We start from the raw sequence: 24,243 nt of genomic DNA, 5'->3' as shown, positions 1-24,243 counted from the left end.
CGAAATGACTTCTTAATTTAAAAATTTTCTGGGGGAGCCCCCCCCCCCCCCATACCCCCACCTGCGGGAACTTAAAAGACATTATGTACTATTCACAGAAAAAAAGCGAAAAAATGAGTCACATATCTACCCATCAATAAGCTTTCAAATACACGCCAAATCGCACGAAATGACTTCTAAATTTAAACATTTTCTAGGGGCCGCCCCCCATACCTCCACCTGCGTGAACTTAAAAGACATTATGTACTATTCACAGAAAAATAGCGCAAAATGAGTCACATATCTACCCATCAGTAAACTTTCAAATACACGCCAAATCGCACGAAATGACTTCTTAATTTAAAAATGTTCTGGAGGAGGCCCCCATACCCCCACCTGCGGAAGGGGGTTACCCCCTCCTACACCTACCCCCCTTGTCAACTCGCACCCCCTCCGAAAAATCCTGGTTACGCCTATGTAATATGACCAAACTTTAATTTTGAAGACAGATCTTTGTTAGCCAAAATCTGGAGGTGAGTGCCTTTTCACTTTACTGATAAAACATGTTACAAAGATTTTGATAACGTTGACCTTGGTTGAAATTTTGAACTTGGGGTCATCTGATATATGACAATTTTTTGACATACGTGTTAATTCCGATGGACAAGATGGCGTTTTATGTAGTCATTTTGATATTAGCGTGCTGTAAGTAGTTTATTCGATTATTTCAGATAATACTTATTTGACAATATTCTACACATACTTGGTCTAGTTTTTGGCGACTTCCGTTTGGGCGTACAGAGAGTCTCTACACAGTGTTCCCTCTCATTTTCACGATTATTTCAGATGATTTGAAATTTGCTTCTTAGGCTTTGGCTTCCTCGTGGGACAGGCATGATTGTGACGTCAGCACTGATGACGACACATTAGTCCGGAAAACGTCGACAATTTCCTGAAAAAGTTAAAGGATCTTTAACAATAATCGAAAGTCTCACATTCGCTAAAACTAAGCTGGTCATTTGAGAGGAATTTAACCATACTAATTTTAACTGAATGAGGTGAAAATTTGGATATGATTAAGAAGATCAATGGGGTGGAGAGATTTTTCCCGCCTTGGTCAGATAGAGCAGGGGCAGTTTTATCTTAACTTCTAACATTAAAGGTAAGATTACTTTACAGTAAGTTTCAGATTTAAACAATGTTTAGTCATAAGTTTGTATAGATCTAATTTTATACACATCAGTTTCAAATTTGAAAGCAGGATTTTGGGTACACGAGTGTCTTTTTTTTTTTATAAAATACTGGTGTGCAGTCATCACTAAATCCATCAGCACATAGGCCTAATCAGATATGTCACATTTGACATTATACAGAGCTATACGTTCTTGTTAGGTTAACATTATATTTATCCGGGCATTGCCATATAATCGCGTTCTCGTTTTCATCTCGCGAGATAAAAGTAGACCGCGTAAAAACTTGAATTAATTCATTAGTATCTGTCTGTGAATGTCGTATCAATAGAAATAATTTTACTAATCAGGTATAGTTATGTAAATAAAGAATGGTATAAAATAAAAAAAACTCATCGATTTAGAGACTTCCTGCTGAAACCAGTAACTTTTTATTAACAATCATTTATTTTTTTTACAAAATCAAAAATACAAGAATAATTTTATTGAATATAAAAGAAATGCTTCTAAATCCCGCAGTATATTATATGAATTGTTGGTTGATCAAAAACAGGGAATTTAAGGGTGGCAGAAGCTAATAGCAAAGTTAAGGGGAAAAGAGCGGGAGGATGACGCGGATCTTTGCTGCTATCAACATGCTAATTATGTTTAAGATATTTAAAATCTATTCTTCAAAATTCACGATGAAATTGACAGTATGACAGTAGCTATAACAACAGGGACAGTAGCAATACCAATAAGCAGTAGATGAAGCACCAGTTTCAGCAGAAGCAGTTAGAAGTAGCAATGGCAACAGTTGCTACTGCTATTGCTACAACTAATTTTACATCTGTCTGCTACTGCTGTCGCTGCTACTAATGCTACTGCCAGTTTCACATTTTTTTATACTGCTAGTGCCTGTTCTTCTTTACTTCTGCAACTATTGTTACAGTCAATTCCACAATTTTGCTGCTGCTTCTGCCAATGCCATTTTTGCAGTGATGATGCTAGCTTCGACATATCTCTGCTGCTACTGCTTGTACCAGTTTCATGATTTTCAACCGCTATTGCTTATACTTCAACTTCTACTGCTACTGTCAATTTCACTTACACATTTTGCTGTTGCTAATGCTGATTTCGCAATTTTGTATTGCTGCTACTACAAATGCTAATTTTGCTGCTGTTGCTGCTGCTGCTCTGTTGTTGTTGCTGCTGCTGGTGCTGCTGCTGCTGCTGCTCTGCTCTGCTGCCGGTGCTGCTGCTGCTGCTGCTGCTGCTGTTGCTGCTCTGCTGCTGCTGTATTGCTGCTGCTGCTGCTGCTGCTGCTCTGCTCTGCTCTGCTCTGCTGCTGCTGCGGCTGCTGCTCTGCTCTGCTGCTGCTGCTCTGCTGCTGCTGCTGCTGCTCTGCTCTGCTGCTGCTGCTGCTGCTGCTGCTCTGCTCTGCTGCTGCTGCTGCTGCTGCTGCTGCTGCTGCTGCTGCTCTGCTGCTGCTGCTGCTGCTCTGCTCTGCTGCTGCTCTGCTCTGCTCTGCTGCTGCTGCTGCTGCGGCTGCTACTCTGCTCTGCTGCTGCTGCTGCTGCTGCTGCTGCTGCTGCTGCTGCTGCTGCTGCTGCTCTGCTCTGCTGCTGCTCTACTCTGCTCTGCTGCTGCTGCGGCTGCTGCTCTGCTCTGCTCTGCTGCTGCTGCTGCTGCTGCTGCTGCTGCTGCTGCTGCTCTGCTGCTGCTGCTGCTGCTCTGCTGCTGCTCTGCTCTGCTCTGCTGCTGCTGCTGCTTTGCTCTGCTGCTGCTGCTGCTCTGGTCTGCTGCTGCTGCTGCTCTGCTCTGCTCTGCTCTGCTGCTGCTGCTGCTGCTGCTGCTGATCTGCTCTGGTCTGCTGCTGCTGCTGCTCTACTGCTTCTGCTGCTGCTGCTGCTGCTGCTGCTGCTCTGCTCTGCTCTGCTCTGCTGCTGCTGCCGCTGCCGCTGCCGCTGCTCTGCTGCTGCTGCTGCTGCTGCTCTGCTGCTGCTGCCATTACAAATGTTTCAGTTTTGTCATTGCTACTGCTGCTACCGCTAATTTTGCCATTTTTCTATTGCTACTGCTGATGCTACTGCTTGGTCTTCTATTACAGCTGCTGCAACCAATTTACAGTTATTTGCTATTGCTGTTGCTGCTACTTGCAGTTTCACAGTTGTGTCACTGCTACTTATGTATCTACCAGTTTCACGATTTTTGTACTGCTTCTGCTGATGTTTCGTCATATTTCCACTACTACTGCTACTACCAGTTTCATGAATTTTCTACTGCTACTGCTTATTCTTCAACTTCTACTGCTACTGCCAATTTCGCGTTTTTCTGCCGCTGCTGCTGTTAAATTTACTGCCAGTTCCACATTTTTGCTACTTCAACTCCTGATTTCGCAATTTTTGTACCACTGCTGCTACTGTTTGTTCCACTACTACTGTACTACTACTCCTGCTGCTGCTATTACACACTTTATATTTTTGTTGCTGCTAGTGCTGCTACTGCTTCAGCTTGTTCCTCTACTTCTGCTCTGTTGCTACTGATACTGCCAAAACATTTATATTTTTTCTACTGCTACTGCATACTTCACCATTTTTCTACTTGCACTGCTGCTGCTGCCACTTGTTTTTCTTCTGCCACTGCCGCTAGTCCAATTCACCTCAATTGCTGCCAGCTTTACGTTTTTGTCACTGCCACTATTGCTGCCACCGCTACCGCAGCTACTGCTGCTTCAGTACGCGTTTATTTATTTTTCTGCTGCTTACTGCTACTGATGATTTTACATTTTTTCTTCTCCTAAAGCTACTGTTTCTCTGCTTCTACTTGTTCATCTACTTGTACATTCAGTACTTATTTTTGTATTGCTACTGTTACTGCCAATTTTACGTTTTTACCTCTGCTATTGCTATTACTTCTACTGCTACTGATGCTTCAGCAAATTCTTTGCTTTTTATTTATCTACTTCTCATTGCTGACTTCATATACATCAGGTTTTTATTTTCAGTTTTGGTAAGCGTTTAATATGTCAAAATTATTTTAAAGCGATCACACGTATAATGCGGTTTTATTTCAGTGCAATCAGGGATGCCAGTGCACGGTAAAAAATGCCGAAGTTGCCCTCATCTTGTCAGAGGTCCAGACGAGTGTACGCACTTCCAGAACTGTCCAGATGTAAGTAATGTTTTAATTCACGCAAACCTGAATTACTGTACCATAAATCAGACAGAAAAAAAGACAATACAAGTTTTGCCTCGTTTAAAGCTTAGTTTTCAAATTTATTTTTAATTAAAAAGACATAAAGATTCTTTACAAGATACGAAAATCAATCGTATACTATTGAACAAATCAAGGTCGTGTTAACAAAAGTGTACCAGACTTTTACATTTTATCGGCTGGGTCGTCCGCCATTATTAAAAGGAAATCAAAATCAAAATCCTTAACCGGATGGTGTTGCAGCCACATTGATGTTGAATCACCGTAATGCTATATCCCAAATTATTGATGGTCATTCCTTTTGACCGGTTTATACACTTCTATCATATCTCTTATATAGGCAGGTGACTGATTGTGTAGAGCCTTAAAGTTATGGGTCAGAACTTGTACTGCATCCTGTATTTTACTGGCAACCAATTGAGCTCCGTCTAAACCCGTGTTATATGACTGCGACGGGTTGTCTTATTGAACTGCTTTCCGGTTAATAGTATAAACTATTTGCACGATGTCCAAAAGACCCTAGGGCTAATAGTTTTAACTACTGACCAGCAAGCCAGTCGATAAATGTATTACTACATGGGATGAAATATAACTTTTAAAGTTTCTTCTTCAGTTTCTGCTTTTAGCTCAGCAAAATTGTTTTGAGCTATAAACCCGGTCAAGAGCACAGACTACGGACCGGCAATATATAAGCAGTCGTGTAATAAAGGACGCTATAAATAACGATAAAAACATGCCTACACATGTACAAGAGACATACGTATGTAATGCCATAGCCCTAGGTTCAATGACGTTGATTGTCAGGGACTGTCAAGTCGGCTCTTCTACTTCTATGTTTGCTCACATATAAAAATTCGATATTTCCCATTACAGATCTGGTGCAGCTGTTCTGCGCATGCCCGGAATGATTATCAGTTGGAGCGCATGCAAAATTACGCATTTTTTTTGCATGTCCACACAGATGTAGTGTATAATATGCATAATATACTGACTAAAGGTTAGGGAGTATTTTCGTTAAAATTGCTTGAATCCGGTATATACCGAAGTCTGTAATATATCAAAGTCGCACCAGATCTGTTTTAGTCACAGCCATAAAATTTGGCCTCTGCTTTCCACGCTGGTCATTTTAACTAGTTTTGTGGATTAAACTGAGCAGGAGACGCAAAAAAATGTAAATAATTCAGAATAGTTATTCTTTGTACGTGTACGTTTGTAATGAATCTCTATGTCTTTTATGTAAATACTGTTACCTGTGACTCTATTTGTTCACACAAACTCTGAGACAAAGTAACTATGATTTTCTTAAAAAAACGCTGTGCCAAGTAGTCCTTACTCTCCTTCTGGTGGCGCGATCACTGGGGATTTGCCCAAATAACCACTCATTTGATGATTCCCTTAACATCTGTCGCTATGTATTGAGTGCTTTCAATCTTATTGTACATTCATCTATTTTAGCTCTGCTTAACGTTGGTCATAAAACGGCTTGATGATGCAAAATTTCAAATTTTAGTGAGGGAGTATCCCCCTCCTCTCCCCAACACCTCTCCTTCCCTAGCACTAGTCCCCGACTATCCATGCTTTTAGATCTGGATCTGGAAACAAGTAAAGTGGCATGGAGTTTCCTTGTGTCCACGAGATAATACAAATTTACTAAGTTCGGGCCTATAAAACCTCACGCTGGCGGCAAAATCAAAGAATTCACAATTGCAATAGAAAAAAAAATAATATTACGATTCACACATGTAAGTAAAAAATACCATCCCTACTTTTTGCCAGAAGAGAAATCCTGCTTTAGCCCTACTTTTTTTAGGAAACTTAACAATAACATTTTTCCCTATTGTTTTGATACGCAGCCATTGTCTTACACCAAGGTAATTAATATATATGCTCACATTTTAATTATATTAAACATATTTTCAGTCATGTATAACTGAAGTTCATCCTAGGAATGGGCAGTACCGGTTCATATACCGCTGTGGACCTGAGGACGTAAGTGTAGAAACATGTATAAAATGTATTTTGTCCTTCTCATTTATGTCTCTTTTTTATAACTGAAGTTCATGGCGTCACACTTTATAATACACTCAAGAACTTTCTGACTTCTTACCTGATTCTTTTGTTTTTTATTCAGCTAAATCATGGCAGATTTGAATAAAATTTGAACATAAAGTTTACTTATAAACATAACAACGATAACAACCGGAAGTAAACGTATTTAGCCGTAAAGCTTAAAATAAGGTAACCTTTAAAACAAAATAAAACACATAATAAGTAAGTTCCAAATGACAGTAGTACACTCTGAATCTATCCAATTTATGAAATCCGAATAATTATACACTAATTTTTCAACTCTGTTTAGTTGAAATGGAACATCCTATTATTAAACCTGTTTGGCTACCTGAGAGTTTATTAACTCTTTTGTTCTTCAAAATATTGAAAAAATTTCTTTAAAACTTGATTACCTCACAGACAATGTTAGGGAAGTGAGAGTTTCTTTAGATTCTTTAGATGGAGTAGTTACTGATATCTCTAATATTTTTGCAACAGTTGCAAAAAAAATGTGTTATGTTTAAAACTGTAAAGCCCCACCCTTCTTAGGCAAATGTCTCCAACAGAAAGAAAATGGAACAACCCTGGTTTGATTTGGAATGTCAAAATAAAAATATTTGCTTTCATGAATGCAAAGAAAAATATATTATATACTTGTCAATTCTGATATTTGTTATTACCACTCTCGTCGCCTGAACAGTTCTGACAATATGTTTTGTTTCGTTTTTAGCTCACCTGTCACTTAGTGACAAGGTGAGCTTTTGTGATCACCCTTCGTCCGTCGTCCGTCGTCAGTCCGTCCGTCCGTCCGTGCGTCCGTCCGTCAACAATTTCTTGCTGCACGATAGTGGTTTCATTTATGATTTTATTTTAACCAAACTTGCACACAACTTGTATCACCATAAGATCACGGTTCCTTTCTTGAACTGGCCAGATCCCATTATGGGTTACAGAGTTATGGCCCCTGAAAGGGCCAAAATTAGCTATTTTGACCTTGTCTGCACAATAGCAGCTTTATTTATGATTTGATTTTTACCAAACTGGCACACAACTTGTATCACCGTAAGATCTTGGTTCCTTTCTTGAACTGACCAGATTCCATTATGGGTTCCATTTTGACCTTGTCTGCACAATAGCAGCTTCATTTATGATTTGAATTTAACCAAACTTGCACACAACTTGTATCACCATAAGATCTCGGTTCCTGTTTTGAACTGGGGAGATTCCTTTATGGGTTCCAGAGTTATGGCCCCTGAAAGGGCCAGAATTAGCTATTTTGACATTGTCTGCACAATAGCAGCTTCATTTATGTTTGAATTTAATCAAACTTGCACAAAACTTGTGTCACCATAAGATCTCGGTTCCTTTCTTGAACCGGCCAGATCCCATAATGGGTTCTAGAGTTATGGCCCCTGAAAGGGCCAAAATTAGCTTTTTTGACCTTGTCTGCACAATAGCAGCTTCATTTATGATTTGATTTTAACCAAACTTGCACACAACTTGTATCACCACAAGATGTTGCTTCCTTTCTTAAACTGGCCAGATTCCTTTCTGAGTTCCAGAGTTATGGCCCCTTAAAGGTCCAAAATTGGCTATTTTGGCTTTTGCAGCCATATAGAGACTTCATTTATGGTTTTATTTGATACAAACTTCCAAAATATCTTCAACAACGATAAATCTTGGATTCCATGACAAATCAGATCCAATCCATTATTGTTGTTAGTTTGACTGAGACAATCAGGGTAGATAAGTATGGACTGATTTTATGTCGAATTACCTCCCTTTATTTCGAATTAAAATGGGTATATCTCCGTAACTAATGAAGATACTGATCTGAAATTTCATTTATGTCAACAATTTATTTGGCAGATCCTTCTTTTGTTCACTTACAATATTTGTTTTAATTACTTCCCTTTAACGATACTATAAATAGCTTATTTTTAATAACTTTTTTATGATTGTCCGTAGGGAAAATTCGAGACCAATTTTGTGTGGTACAACATGGATGGTCCCTCCAATTTTTAGGTGTATTTTGACATATCTATACCTTGTAAGATTTTTTTTTCTTTTTGGTTAAATTTCTTCCCTTTGTTGTTCCTGTCCTTTGGATTTAGATATTTATGAGGACCTTCTTGTCCTCAAGTGCAATGATAACAGGTGAGCGATATAGGGCCATCATGGCCCTCTTGTGTTACTATAAATAGCTTATTTAAGAAACTGTTTTATTATTGGCCGTAGGGAAAAATCGAGGCCACTTTTCTGTGGTTCAATATGGATGGTACCTCCAATTTTTAGGTGTATTTTGACATATCTGTACCTTGTAAGAATTTTTTTTTAATTTTGGTTAAATTCTTCCCTTTGTTGTTCCTGTCTTTTGGACTTAGATTTTTTTCTGAGGACTTAGATTTATTTTTAATTTCTTTCCGTTGTTGTGCCTGTCCTTTGGGCTTCATCAGTCAAAATTTTGCTCCTAACCTCATCTGGTTTAATCCTTCAGGCATGAAACTACTGGCCTAATTTGAAAATAATTTTATTTGAAGTAACTTTAAGAATATTTCAACTATATTTTCTCATAATTCTTTTGATTGATCTTGATTATGATTTTTTGACCTTCTTGTCCTTAAGTGCAATGATAACAGGTGAGCGATACAGGGCCATTTTGGCCCTCTTGTTTCGCTTTAGCGGCCTCCCGGTCACCATAGATAAATATACAAATTCTTCGTTAAACTTAAAAAGATAGGTTACGGTAGGTAAAGCAAATTTATATATTGTACAGGTGTATCTATGATGAGGTAATATGTTTTATTTGATGATACCTGTTTCTGTACAAAAGCAATTGTGAGGACACTACCGGTATTTCATAGTTTAAAAGTTAATGCAAATATTTTGATGTTCAGGAATGTGTGAAATTTGAGTACGGACACCAGCACATTCATGTTATTTGCAAGGAATGTTGTCACAGCACGGGATGTGATCAAACCACGTGCTGTAAGTAATTTTAGATAATTTTAATAATTTCACATCATTTTGGCACCAAAATGATATTTTATTAATTTTTTTAAAACTATATATTTCTTTTTCTTAGAAATCCTTAAGATAAACATTATGACAAAGTTTCATGAAGATGTGGTCATAAAATGTGGCCTCAAGAATGTTAACAAGCTTTTCCTTTGATTTGACTAGGTAACCTAGTTTTAGACCCAATATGACCCAGTTTCGAACTTGGCCTAGGAATCAACGAGATGAACATTCTGACCAAGTGTCATGAAGATAGGGTCATAAATGTGGCCTCTGGGTTTCTAATAAGCTTTTCTTTTGATTTTACCTAATGACCAAGTTTTTGACCCGACATGATCCAGTTTCGATCCAGGCCTAGAGATCATCAAAATAATTATTTTGTGCAAGTTTGTTTTAAATCAAAGCATAAATGAAACTTTTATATGGCTGAAAGGGCCAAAATAGAAATTTCGCCCACTTCAGGGACCGTAACTCTAGAACCCATGACGGAATCTAAAAGGTTTTCGAAAGAAAACGAGATCTTATTGTGACTTAAGTTGTGTGTAAGTGTGGTTAAAAAAAGATATAAAATGTCACTTCTATCGTCTTCAAAAGGTACAAATTAACAAATTTTGGCTCTTTCAGGGTTCAGTCAGGGACCTTAACTCTTGAACTTATGATTGAATCTGACAGATCTGCAGTTTTCGAAAGGGACCGAGGTATTATGCCAATACAAGTTGTGTGCAAGTTTGATTAAAGGTGATTGCAAAATGTGGTCTCTCGTGTCCACAAGCCAAAACTAGCAAATTTTGGCCCTTTAATGAATATATTTTGCAAGTTGGTATCAAATCAAACCATAATTCGAGTCTCTATATGGCTGCAGAAGCCAAAACAGCAAACTTTTGTCATTTAAGGGATTATAACTATGGAATCCGTGATGGGATCTGGCCAGTTTTTGAAACGACCCGAGATATTATGCCAATGCAAGTTATGTGCAAGTTTGATTAAAGTTGATTGCAAAATGTGGTCCCATCATTCTCACGAACCAAACATAGCAAACTTTGAAACTTTGATGGGATCTGGCCAGTTTTTGAAAGGTACCGAGATATTATGCCAATACAAGTTGTGTACAAGTTTATTAAAAGTTGATCGCAAAATGTGGTCTCTATCGTGTTCACAAGCCATTCATTTATCCGGATGACGTAGAATAGGCTAAAGCCTGGATTCGGCGTACGGAAATGAAAATTATTTATGAATGAATGGCAATCGGTTAGAAAATTTATTACAAAGGCAATTTTACTATTTTTCTAAAGTTATAATATGAATGTTAAACATCTGACATGTTAAATAATTCCAAAAACATGAAAAAGATATCTTAAAATAGGCTTGAAATGCGCGGATCTCCGTAATTATTGGCAAATATCTCACTGAAAACATTATTTCACCATGTTATAGGTCAAATTTTTATATACGACTGTGAGAAGTTTCATTACAATCTACATTTTGGAAAAAAAATCTATTCGCGAAAATGTTATTAAAATTGTGATTTTTCCCATTGACTCCCATGAAGAAAACTTGGAAGAGATCAACATTTTCCAAATGAACCTTGCAAAAAAATGAGTGCACGACGTTTACCTTTTTGTTTGCCGAACTTTATAAGTATATTCTGAAGTTTAAAAAAATCAAGGTTTAATCCGATCCTACAACGTGCAGAACTATTTTAAGCCTAAACATGGCTTAGTTTAGATGCGCAAGAATACAAGGGCGTTAACCAAAGAGATTGAATACCAAAGCATCTCAACGACAAAATGTGGATAATTAAGCGATAAACAATAAGAGGACGTTTCTTTATTTATTTTTTTCATTTTAACATGCTCATTGAAATATCGTGCTAACATTATGATCAGTTTCTTATGGAACGGAAGTCATGTGACAAGTTGATGTTTAACGTTATGTTATTTTCTCAACGGTGCGTCAAACATTGTTGATCGTCGAATTTCATGTCTTGACTTCCGTCTTTGTTTTACTGACAGACAAATCGAACCTTTTAAAAATTAGCGCTAAACAACGATTGAAACATGAATCTGTGAGAGAATATTGTGATTATGACGTAAAAAATTCACATGGCATTGTATTTATCTCTAGTTCAGATTAAAACATTGCGAAATAAGCAAGTATTTTCGTGGTTAAATGTCTGAATTACCATGGTTACAGATGCTTGGATCTTAAAGCAGCTCGTGTCATCCGAACTCTGAACCGTGGTAAATCAAATGATTAACCATACGCGCGCCTTGATTATTTGATATTTACAGCCTGAGGATAAAACTGCCATAGAATAAGAGATAGAACTAAAAACATGACATAATGTTGAGTGATTGATTTCTAAGTCATTTTTATTGCCAAAACATATCGTGCAAACACGCATTTTCTTTAAAAGAAATATATAGTAATTTCATCAACATAACTCACATTTTGAATTTCTGTGGGTTAACTTAAAAAAAAAGAATTGTTTTGTTGATAAATTTCACTACAGAAAACTGTCACACTTGCCCCTGGAGCATCTTGATTTCATTTCGGCATGTCTTTCTTTTAAGATAATCGGTCATTGACAAATTAGCGGCTTTGATCAAATCGATCAGTTATAATTCTGCATGCCTAATACATGCTAAGAGGTTATAATTTCATAGTTTTCAGGAGATAAAATATACCTAGTCACTTAAGCCTACATTAAATTTTGCTGAGTAGTCTCCATTTTTTTCTAGTTCTTTTAATCCAGGATTTTCTTCTTCGATTTTTTTAATCCAGAATCATTTGTTTTCGACTGAAATAAGAAAATGATTCTTTAGATTGTACACTTTGATGCAATTAATTACAAATATCTCTAGCAGAATTAATACCGCCTTGAAGTTTGCACTTTAGTTCGACAGTCTATCACATGACTTAATTCAAGCCCTTGCAGTTGTGGACGACCTTCAAATATGCCTTTCAACAGCTAAGCCTGTAGGTAAATTTGGCTGGTTCCTACAACCCAAAATCTCCAACAAAGGGTGAAAATGGGTTTTAACATTGCATAATATCGTTTTTGACTGACAAAGTGGTTTATGATTACAGCTAAGTACTTTTCAACAACGACTCATAAGCCAAGGACTACAGTAGTACATCATAAGCCTAGGACACATGCTCATACAACAACAACAAAAACACCACGAACTACAGCAGTACACCATAAGCATAGAACCCATGCTCATACAACAACAACAAGAGCACCAAGAACTACAGCAGTACATCATGAGCATAGAACCCATTCTCATACAACAACAACAAGAGCACCAAGAACTACAGTAGTACATCATGAGAATAGAACCCATGCTCATACAATAACAGCTACCAGGACAACAAAAGCACCATCAACTACGGAATTATCTACGATGACAACACAAACTACATTGCCTGACGCGTCTGCAACAACAAAAAGTAAGCTCTGTTTGTCTATTTCTCTGTTTTTTCTACTCATATTTAAGGGAAACATGCACAACCCCGCTGATGTCTTTCTGAGTAAATATGCATGCTACACAACATAAAGGGTCATTTACATTATAGTCTTCCTTTAGTCAATTAAGAATTCACCCTAAGACGTGTATTTACTCAATCTTTATACATTATATATAGTTTACAGATCTAGGATATCTTTCTACTGAGAAAGGAGAGAAATATCAGGGCTTCATAAATTGTTCCGTTTTGAGACTTTCCGATGAAAAGAAAATAAATACGCTTTAAAAGGGATCTTAAAGCTTTGAAGTGATATAATATTTACATCTGTATATGAGTATTTATTTCACTTATGTGTAGAATTCCTATTTCAGTAAATTTCATCAAAACAACAGCAACGAAGACAACGATGTTAGCTTCTAACCATTCTAACAGTAGTCCGATGGCAACAACAAAATGTAAAAGGCTATTTCATCTTTAACATTAATATTTCTAAAGTTTCAAAGTCGGCCTCGCCCCTTTTCCTTTCATATTGTTTAACCATTAGCTTTATGGCGACAAGTGATTCTGCCTTTGCGACCAGTGCAAACCAAGATCACCCTGCACATCCGTTCAGTCTGATCAGAGTGTATATCAAAATCCCCTTGATCAAAATCCCCTCCACTGAAAAATGACTGTGTGTTACAAAATCCCCTTCACACATTTGCAGGGGGTATCATAATCCCCTCTGTGATTAACATTATAGATATATAGATATTACTGCTCCAAATTATATTATGTTTGCTAAAGGCATTGTATTTACGTGCTTTATGCAATAGACTTTTAAGTTGTATATAGTTGTATTTGAACTTGATGAAATAAGTAAAAATCACAGAGGGGATTATGATACCCCCTGCAAAAGTATGAAGGGGATTTTGTAACACCCTATCATTTTTCAGTGAAGGGGATTTTGATCAAGGGGATTTTGATTGTCTCCCGTCTGATCATGGTCTGCACTGTTCGCCTTTCAGTCAATATTTTTGTGTATGCATCACTTTTAAAGTAATGGACCCATAATGATTATCAACATTATGTGTTTAATTCCGTATTCCACGTGTGTAATTCTGCCAAGGTGAACAGGAAAAGTCGTTTTACGATACTAGTATACGTTTTCTCATCGAAGTTTCCTATGATTATTATTATTATCATAATCAAAAGTATATTCCTGTGCTGTTATAAGATAAAACAACAAAGGTTTCCCTTACATCTTTTTAGCCCAAATTAACACGAGACTATTCCTGTTCAGTACGTTCTTATTGATTCAATGGAGAGTTTGAGATTTCAACCTTCGCCTTCCCCTTCAACGTCTCTTGCGAAGTTAACGTATGAAGTTGAAGTTCGATTAAAATTCCTTGAGTTTTCAAATCTTAGAATGAACCTTACTTCCTTTAATCCGCCTATTCAATTTATCCGTAATTATGATCGTTTTTTTTTTTTTTCGTGCATTTTGATATTAATTGTCCAAAAGGCACGGCAAGAGGTTTTAAAAATGAAAATTTAATAAAAACATTTCAATTAATATAATTATCGCATGGATATTAGTGCGATTACGATAAAAAGCGAAACAATGTGAACAATGTAAAAACTCGTTGTTGTTGCTCCAAACATTTAGATTTTATATAAAATGATGTCATTATACAATGTACGATTGTAAATCATACATTAGAGGAAACAAAAATGATAATCATATCCAGAATTCTTCTGGAGTATCAGACAATTTCAGATCTATGATATCATGATGCGAGAAGTTTCCTGTTAGCCGTATGTGATAACTCCATTCTTTACATGCACGGACCCAGAGCCTGGCAGAGGGGCATTGTGGGTCAATCACCCCTTTGATTCTTAAATTTTATATGCATATGCCAACATGTTATTTTGTGCGACAATTTCCGTCTCCACCTAACACTTCTTGACTGTTTCGCTAGACACATGGTGACTTGGCACGATTATATGTCTGAGAGTTTGACATTATACAGTGCCATGCAGAGTGTCAAGATGCCAACACGTATGATATGACGAGAGTATCTTACATTTTGTTTCAATGCGCTTGTTACATGTATTCATAACTTGTGTTTATTGACTCATGTTATCAACATATCTTATAAAAGGTTAAACATTCATCAGGTACATTAATTATGAGTGTCTACATGTAAAACGCGTCTTTTAAGGAAATCGATGTACAAAGTACCAATTCAAAGTGAAAAAAGCATTTAAGAAAAACTATGAATAACTCAATAGCATGACGGATGAATCTGTCCTTTATATTTTATGGTCATGCCTTTTGTGTTTGCTTTATCGCATATATTTAACTTAATTTCAAAGTATTTCGACAAATGCATTTGAAATAGTTGGTGTTTCATGTTTTTGTTTGAAAAATATTTAACTGCATCATCTTTCAAGAACACCATCAACAATAAAGTACGTCGATATGATTATCATTTTTGTTTCCTCTAATGTATGATTTACAATCGTACATTGTATAATGACATCATTTTATATAAAATCTAAATGTTTGGAGCAACAAGAACGAGTTTTTACATTGTTTACATTGTTTCGCTTTTTATCGTAATCGCACTAATATCCATGCGATAATTATACTAATTGAAATGTTTTTATTAAATTTTCATTTTTAAAACCTCTTGCCGTGCCTTTTGGACAATTAATATCAAAATGCACGAAAAAAAAACGATCATAATTACGGATAAATTGAATGGGCGGATTAAACGAGGTAAGGTTCATTCTAAAATTTGAAAACTCAAGGAATTTTAATCGAACTTCAACTTCATACGTTAACTTCGCAAGAGACGTTGAAGGGGAAGGCGAAGGTTGAAATCTCAAACTCTCCAATATTACAAGGAAAACTTTAGTAGCAACGTCTTATTTAAATTAAATACACGCATATCGGTGACGTTTTACCCAATATAAATATATGAGAGACGTTGAAGGGGAAGGCGAAGGTTGAAATCTCAAACCCCCTATTATTTAAGAAAATGCTTCGGTCCTCTGAACTGAAATTGATGAAAAAACATTGAATCATCCCCGTTCCTCACCTGCACCCTAAACAAAGGATATATTTTAAATTACTATTACATTCATGAGTGTGCGATATGGAAACACAATAGAATCATAATTTTTCGTAATGGCCTCTCTGATATGCAACATTTTAAATGGTACTTACTTACATTTGTAGAAATACGATTTTTTTACCATTCTTGCAGCAAACATTCTTCCGAAAGGTTGTGACAATTTGAGTGTATTATCCAGCGTTGTCACAGGAAGTAGCGCATCTTATCCGGGTACCCCAACATGTTCCGATAGTACATACCAACCCAGTGAGGCACTGGTTCAAAAATACTGTGGTGCTCCTAATATTACGAAGTGGATACCTGGAACAAAGGTATTTTGGTTTGTTGTCCTTAATAGAACAGTCCTCTAGATTTATCGTGTCGTTCGTGACCTACATTAAACATCAAATATAATTATAATTTAAGTAGATATTCAATAAGCATCATAATACCGTTCTAGTTGTATACATTTTTCAAATAAGAAACCAACACATTAGATAACTATGTTATATATTCTACGGGCTATAAGGATGTTTAAACTGTTGTTGCTTTTCTATTTGCAACTATAAACAAATGAAAGTATTTTCTTAGTTTCGAAAAATAACTTTTTTTTTAAAGGAGTCTTTCTAAATCGCATTTGCAGATTAGACTACACTGAGTACTCGACTAACTGCCTCGAAGAGAAATATTATCTTGAGCGCTTAGATAAATAAAAAGCAAAAGAGTCGATATGTCGATGATCATGCTAATTTGTCGAGCGCTCGTTATATCTTGTAACGTTTAATAACAAGATCTCTAGCTAAGGGCTGTGGGATGTTATGGACACACTCTCTTAGAAATCAAGTATCTTGAGCGCTTAACATATTATCTTGTCCTATAATATCTGACGGAAAGCTCAAAATAATAAGTTAAAGTATAGGTATGAGAGTGTATCTTAAATTTAATGACGTATTTCGAAGTTTTTTAACAGACAAATTACAAATTGTATCAATTTTGCGTCAGTCGATCTGCTTATTTAAAGGTCATGGAAAACTGCTCAAGTGTACCCCACTACACCGCTATAGCTGTGTTAACTACAGCGTTCGGGGGCTCCGCCGTGGCCGGTGTCTTTGTAAAATGTGAAATGGGTGGATTTCAGGTAAGCCATCAAATGTAACAATAATTGTGGTGACTCATTCCTTCAGTCGTTGCATTTCATTATGCCGTCCATGATAAATGCATCACTCCGGGATAAGGAAGGAATTCTATTTGCCGTGGTTATTTAGTGGAGTCTCTTCGCGGATAGCAATATTTTGCCTCAAAATGACGAAAATATTGGGCACACTTCAGTGTAAGAAACGCATCCCTTAAGCGTCCAGTTTAATTTTGATGTTGTTAGATGACCTCTTCATCTGCACTACAGAAGTGTTGTCAACTACATAGTCTTTTAGTGGATATAGGAATGAGGGACGTCTTTGTCTGCAGGTCTCCTAGGAAGATTTTAAAAGATAGAGTACTCATCTTATTATTTGGACACAAACAATACCTGATCTGTCATATTTTTGACAATATATCAGGGAAAAAAACTAATTTAAAATAATTATTTAAAGAGGTCTTTAGAAAATATATTTTGGTTATGTTGAATCTATCATCCATCAATATTGTTTGTGTTTGTCTATTTAAGGCAGCTATACAGACATGCGGATCTCAGCTGAATGTTTACCATGTGTCGGCAAACTCTTCTTCGGATATCCCAAGTGCTGATAAATTTGTTTTACTGGATTGGAAAAACTAAATTTCAGCATTTTATCTGTAAAAATCGGTTTTGTGCATTTTATTGATATTATTGTGTAAATTTATTTTATCACTTGAGTACAGTTTTCGATGCCTTTCTCAAGTTTTGATAAACACAGTTCATGTACTTGTTTTTCCTCATATTGTGCATGCCATGGGTTGGTGGCTTTTGCGTGTTACTTTACATGGCTTGCGAGAAACATGAATCAGGAAATTTCGCCGTAAAAAAAGAACATTTGGGTATTTTTTCTTCCATGTAATCCTTTTCTTTTACAGTATGCCACATTTTCAAAAGTTTCAGTTTGCTACTATGATCACTGTTATCTTCATTTATTGTTCTTTCGCCCTGAACTTCCTTACGTTTATAGTTATTCAGTCTATTCCTGTCGTCTATTTTAGAATTTTTCTAGCTATTCTTCTCCCACCATGTAATACGTTTATTCTTTGTACTAATCCACCTCTTCCTAATCATCAGTCCATATTTTGGCTATATTGATAGCTAACAGGTTATTTCTACTTGTTTTTTTTTTCTATTTTTTCTCCTATCCGGTAATTCTCCATTACGTGTGTTAGAGATTCACCTGGAGGGGATTACTTTTATTTACACTGTCCCGTGTCTTTGGAACATGGTGGGGGTAAGAGTGAGGTTGGGTGCGCACCATAAGCCGGTTTAAGCTCCCCAGTGGTGTTTTTGCCACTGACCGTTCCAAGGCGGTGCCCCACTGTGTTCCTTTGTTTGTTCGTTTTGTCCTCTTGTGTAGGCTTTGTGTGTGTACGCGTGTATGTGTGTGTGTGTTCCTTTGTTTGTTCGTTTTGTCCTCGTGTGTTGGCTTTGTGTATGTGCACGTGTATGTGTGTGTGTTTATGGTATGCACGTCTGCGTGCTGTAGGTTTCGTTTTGGGGAGGCTGCGATTTTGGTACGTGGCATTCCCTGTTTGATGTTTGTCTTTGTTTTTCATCGTTTCAATAGTCTCCGTATACCTCTGTCATAACCATCGGGCTATCATCACTTATTTTCTCTAGCCCTGTATTTTTTTCTTTTTATAATCATCGGCCTCTTCACGAGCCTGTGTCTATCATAACAATTAGGTCATCTTCCCCGCCCTGCAATCTCTCTCATCTATTCATATGTCTGTTCCTGCTATACTAACAGGTTACTGTTGCTTTCCACAGTATAAAGGGTGTTAAAATGCCTGTACCTGTTAAGCAAATAGCTAAATATTATTCTGCCAATCTTTTTGGTTTTAAAACAGTACAATACAATACGATATGGTGAATATGTTACTTAGTACGGTTAAAGCTTTTTTGCCGGTTAGATTCACTGAATTTCTTGAGATGTTGGACACTTGAAAGACTTAATAACACCAATGTGTGTTAAATATACTTATATAATTATTGGTTTTAAAAGTATTAGTAGTTATCTTTTAATTTCACAAACATTTATTTGGGGTTCTACATGGAATGTTAATGTTATGATAGATGAATGTAGATATGTTCGTTCTTTTTTCAACAATGGGCATGTTCTTAATGTAATGAAACAGAATAAACGGTATTTCCGGAGAAAGACCCTGGCTGGGTAATATGTCTTGTGGCTTTGTTAATTTTAGCGAATACTCGAATGACTAGTTTCATTGAAATGAAACAATATTATTCTTTAATTTTAACTAACTTTAATCGATGTTACAATTGCAAATCTGTGTCACTGTTGTACACTGTGTAAACTTACGGTTTGGCACATTGACGCTTCTGGGTTAAAATATTGGACTCACTATAGTCACTATTGTCGCTCTTATCGGTTATTTAGCTTTCAACGGAAAGGATGGAATTAAGCAAAGAAGTCAAATTATATATTATTTTCCAAGTTCATATTATTCACTTAAGGTAAGAATGTAACATATTTGTATTGATCTATTTCTTACAGTTCAAACGCAGATGTGAAAATGTGTGCAATATTTTAAAACTTAAACATTTAGATATGGTATAAGTTTTATAGCGTACATAATAACGATGATGTGATGATAATGACGATGACGACGAGAATGATGATGATGAGGAGGAGGAGTCTAACCATTTTGTTGATAGTTATAATACAAGACAAAAGTTAATGATAACAGCGTGCTCTGGGTTGTTAATTCTTTGCGTAATTACATGTAGCATTATAATCATTTTATTATTATTACCTCGTTGGAAAGCAGTTACGATACTGTATATTAAATGTAATGAAATGAAATGAAAAAAGAGAGGCATTACAAGAAAATAGTATGAGATCAATGATTTTGTCAAATAGGAATAAAAACATTTACACAAGTTTGAAGGTTTCTGATCGTGTTCTGCATATGAAAGTATTTTGTTAAAACGTTAATCTCTTATACATTTGTACATTGTAAAGTCATAGTAAATCGCTTGAGACGTCTTTTAAAATGATGGGCAAAATCAACAGTTTAGTTTTATTTTTCATATTAGTTAATACCACTTCTACTTGAGAATTGACATACATAGCTTTAGTTTACCCCATTATTTCATACGTTCATTTGACCCATTTTATCTGTTTGTTTAAAGCTACCTATTCAAACAAATTAAAGCACTGTTTCCATTTCGACCATTAACCTAGCTGCCGACTAGATAATTTTTTTAGGTAATTTCTCTTATATATTCTGACTTCGTCAGTTTTGGATCTGATTATTTATGTTGAGACGGAAGAAAAGGGACATATTTATACAAAATTTGAATAGTCTCAGGAGTTATCTCCCGTGAACAAAACTTAGGATCTGAACAGACAGTTAACCAGTTACTCCAAAATATAAATTTTCCGACTACGGTATCCACAAGTCGCAGTCCACACATGTGTTTATCATGACACGTAGTGACATTTTAACTTAAGTATATCAGTTTATATTTAAAAAAGGCAATGACTGCGGCCACGTTGCACGTTTGATCATAAGCAGCGTCTATTAAAGAAAAGAATAGTTTCGACATTAATTGCACTAAATCAGTGTCTAGGGTGATACAGCTGAGTTTTGAGACCAGCATCTTAATGGAATTTTTTTTTTCATGACTTTGTTGTTTTTCACAACACAATCTTAAAATTGACCAATGGCAAAGTCACATTCTGAGACTGCTATAGAATGAATATAGAATGAGAACCAGCCTTAATATATACTAGTATATTGTAGTTTTCGACATTTTATGAATGGAAGCTGTCATTGTCAATATCAGTACAACATTGGCAGTGGCGAAAGCTTTACAAAAAGACATATCTTACTTGTAGGCACTGCTCGCATTATATGAAAAGGATGTACCATTCGAAGAACATGTTGTAAACATTCGTGCAGGAGAACAAAACCAGGACTGGTACTTAGCTATCAACAAAAATGGAGAAGTTCCAGTTTTGAAAATAAACGGAAAATGTGTCGCTGAGTCCGAAACTATTATTGACGTCATCGATGAAACGTTTCCTTCCGGTAACCCATTTGTGCTTTTTGTTTTTATTAAAATCACTTAACATTTTGTGATTAATGGCAGAAATTGTATGTGTTTTGTTACATTAACATTTCATTATAATAAAAACTAACGCCGTATTTCATGTTTTTCTTAACGTTTTTGTTTCAGTTCTATTTACAAACTCAGTGCATGTGCATAGGTGTATTATTTGAATTCCTAGACGTAAATGTTTAATTTAATGATTCACTGAAAATAAATTCTGTCAATCTTTTGGTCTTTGTAACGTGGTAGCCCACATATGTTCGATTGCCCAGGTTCACACAATATATGTTAAACTGGAGGCAGTTCCATTGAGCTGGATATTCAAAGGAAAAATGCTGATGATAATTATAGGAACGCAACAGTTTCCTTTCTTTACTTTTAAGCTGTCTATTTCTTAATCTGTACGAAATTCCTAGGATCTTAAACTGAACAGTAATTTATTTGTTAATTGCAGATTCAAAACTGGTACTAGATGTGGAAACTGAATATGGGAGTGACGTCAGAGATTTCCGGAAACTGCTCCATGATAAACCTATCGACCTAATTACATTTGGAATTATATGTAACCGTAATTTAAAACATAAAGACGGAGTCATCGAAATGTCGGCAATGTTTACACGTGAAAGTGCGGGCAAGTATATAGTTAGACCTACAAGTTGAAGGAGGTCTGCGTGGCCGAGTGATTATGGTCGCTGACTTATTCAGGCCTTAAGCAGCACCTGGGGTTTTCCAATATCAATAAAATCTGAAAAGTAGATCCCTCGGAAGCACCGAGAACAAGGCAAACAGTGAAAATTGCAGACTCGGTTTGACTGAGTCTGTTCATGAGCAGTAATGGAAAATGCAACACTGCCCACGCCCCCTAGCACCGGCTTTAGCAGTATTCAATCTTCAACAATATTGTATCGGTCTGACGTTAAACCCAACAAAAATGTGATAAAAGAAGTGTTTCCATAAGTAATCCGATCCTACCTAGCCAAAGCCACTGCCATAGAGAGTAAACCTGTCTTAAGCAGCCAGCCAAGTGAGTGGGGAAAAGTGGCTACTTACAGCAGGTGGCTGCTTAATGCAGGTAATTTATAGAATGAATACCCATTTTAGGAAATGAGACACTGGCTGCTTAAGACAGGTTGGCTGCTTAATAGAGGTGACCACTAAAGCTGGTTTTACGGCACTACATTTCTATTGCAATATTTGCTAGCACAAAGGGAGTTTTAAAGGGAATAAATGTATAGAAACTAAATTCTCTCATGTTTTCTGTTTATTACTAACAGTTATCTTTAACCTCGGAATTTGAAACATTTTACAGAGGAAAAATTAAATGTTATCTATCAGTAAACTTGTATGAGAAATATTTCATTGACTTTTTTTATATTTTCTAGAGAAAAAGATTTCTGGAGATATAGTCACTCTGAGGAAGAAGCGAGGAACTAGTTCACTGGAACTTCAAGATGCCATTGACAAAAAGATCGTCAAGGTGTCAGAGAGGCTTGCAACTATAATGGACGAAAACAAAATCAAGAAGTGTTTAGATGACCTTGAACTCATATTTGATGAAATCGAAAAAAGGTTGAAAAAGACAAAACAAGGTAGATAATGAAATAGAATAAAATGAGTATATTTGGTACTGATCATTATTTTAAGAGTTTGACGCGCTTTGAATCAGCAGTAAAAGCCCAAGATAGCAAGACTAACGATATAAAATCACGTGATCAATTCTTGTGTTAGGCAAATCTCTCAGTCACAGTTTAAAAGAATAGAGTACCACATGCTTATGTTAATAGTAGAATCTGGGTTGGGTGATCGCCCTAACCTCTCCTTATATTTCTGTTTGACAGAAAATATTTTTCATACATGTTTATATCAAAGAAAATCCCATTCTCGCATATATAGTACCAGAACTACGATTGCTTCCAGTTCGCCACAGAGACTATGTCGAACCATTCTAGATAGGAATGACAAAAGCACTGTAATTATGTTGACTTATACATTATAAAACTTCATCCAAATTTAACTGGAACCAAATGATTTCGGTGTTTGTTTTTCTTTTATTAATCCATTGCTTTGGATAAATTTTCAGAACACGAAGGAAGTCGAACTACCTGGCTGTTTGGTCCGACATTCACTGCTGCAGACATCACGGCGACAACTTTATTTTTCCGTTTAAAGTTTGTCGGAGTCGACACTCGTTATTTCTCAAGCACAACTAGACCAGTGGTATACGAGTACTATACTAGATTAATGAAAAGACCCTCAGTGGTGAAAATGGTGGCTAAATTTGCCAGTTATAAAGGCATTGTGGTAAAAATGATGCTCAAAACATACGGAATAAGAGCTTTAAAATTAGGACTGATTGTGGGACTTGTCGGTCTAGGATATGTTGGGCTAAAGGGTACTTTAAAGGCACAAACATACTTCTGAAAAGCTAAACCACTATTTCTTTAAAAGAGAAATATATTGCTAAAATAATTTCTTCATCTAATATAAAAGAAAAAAGAAGTTTTGTGATAACATAAGAGGGTGATATTCAGTTTTGTCCAAACAGAAATGAAGCATTAAAATTATAAATTTGCAGACTATACATGTTTTCTTTATTACTGATAAGTTTTATCATTGCGAGTGAGAGCAAGGTGGGGGAATACAACGCAAAGTTCAGAACTTTATTGAATCGCAATTTGGGTCATCTGTTTGCTTGTTGTTTCTTTTGGGGGTTTTGTGGGGGGGAGGGGGGGGGGGGGGTTGTTGTCTTTTTTTGTTTTTCTTGTTCTTTTTTTTGTTTTTGTTTTTGTTTTGTTTTTTATTTTTGCTGTTCTTATTTTTCAATTCTATCATATTGATGATATCATTTTGTAGAACGTAAAGACACTTATTACATTATGCAAATTTTAGACACCGACGACGATCCACAATGGTTTTCATTGGTGGACATATTCCTCTTTGTTAATGCGATACATTACCCGTAATAGGAGATGTAATAATGTGT

General features: G+C 36.2%; 1 protein-coding gene across 1 annotated transcript; it reads left to right on the top strand.

Annotated features, from left to right (window-relative positions):
• The first annotated feature begins 552 nt into the window (after window positions 1-552).
• Window positions 553-23,928, top strand: LOC123548370 (uncharacterized). The gene is made up of 12 exons (XM_045335566.2): window positions 553-684; window positions 4,225-4,322; window positions 6,285-6,353; window positions 9,311-9,401; window positions 12,522-12,884; window positions 13,274-13,357; window positions 16,157-16,335; window positions 17,025-17,141; window positions 21,046-21,238; window positions 21,715-21,891; window positions 22,643-22,849; window positions 23,341-23,928. Exons 1-12 carry the CDS (start codon window positions 639-641, stop codon window positions 23,679-23,681), a joined length of 1,965 nt encoding a protein of 654 aa, XP_045191501.2. The 5' UTR covers window positions 553-638; the 3' UTR covers window positions 23,682-23,928.
• Window positions 23,929-24,243: the final 315 nt, after the last annotated feature.

This window comes from Mercenaria mercenaria, chromosome 6 (genome assembly GCF_021730395.1).
Source record: "Mercenaria mercenaria strain notata chromosome 6, MADL_Memer_1, whole genome shotgun sequence".
Lineage (NCBI taxonomy): Eukaryota > Metazoa > Mollusca > Bivalvia > Venerida > Veneridae > Mercenaria > Mercenaria mercenaria.
The sequence above is the reverse complement of the archived record's forward strand: the minus strand, read 5'-3'. Positions and strand labels throughout refer to the sequence as shown.

Coding starts and splice junctions, on each gene's coding strand:
- LOC123548370 (XM_045335566.2), top strand. CDS start 639: ATGGACAAGATGGCGTTTTATGTAGTCATTTTGATATTAGCGTGCT. Junction 4,323..6,284: donor ACTTCCAGAACTGTCCAGAT/GTAAGTAATGTT, acceptor ACATATTTTCAG/TCATGTATAACTGAAGTTCA. Junction 17,142..21,045: donor GTGAAATGGGTGGATTTCAG/GTAAGCCATCAA, acceptor TCTTACTTGTAG/GCACTGCTCGCATTATATGA.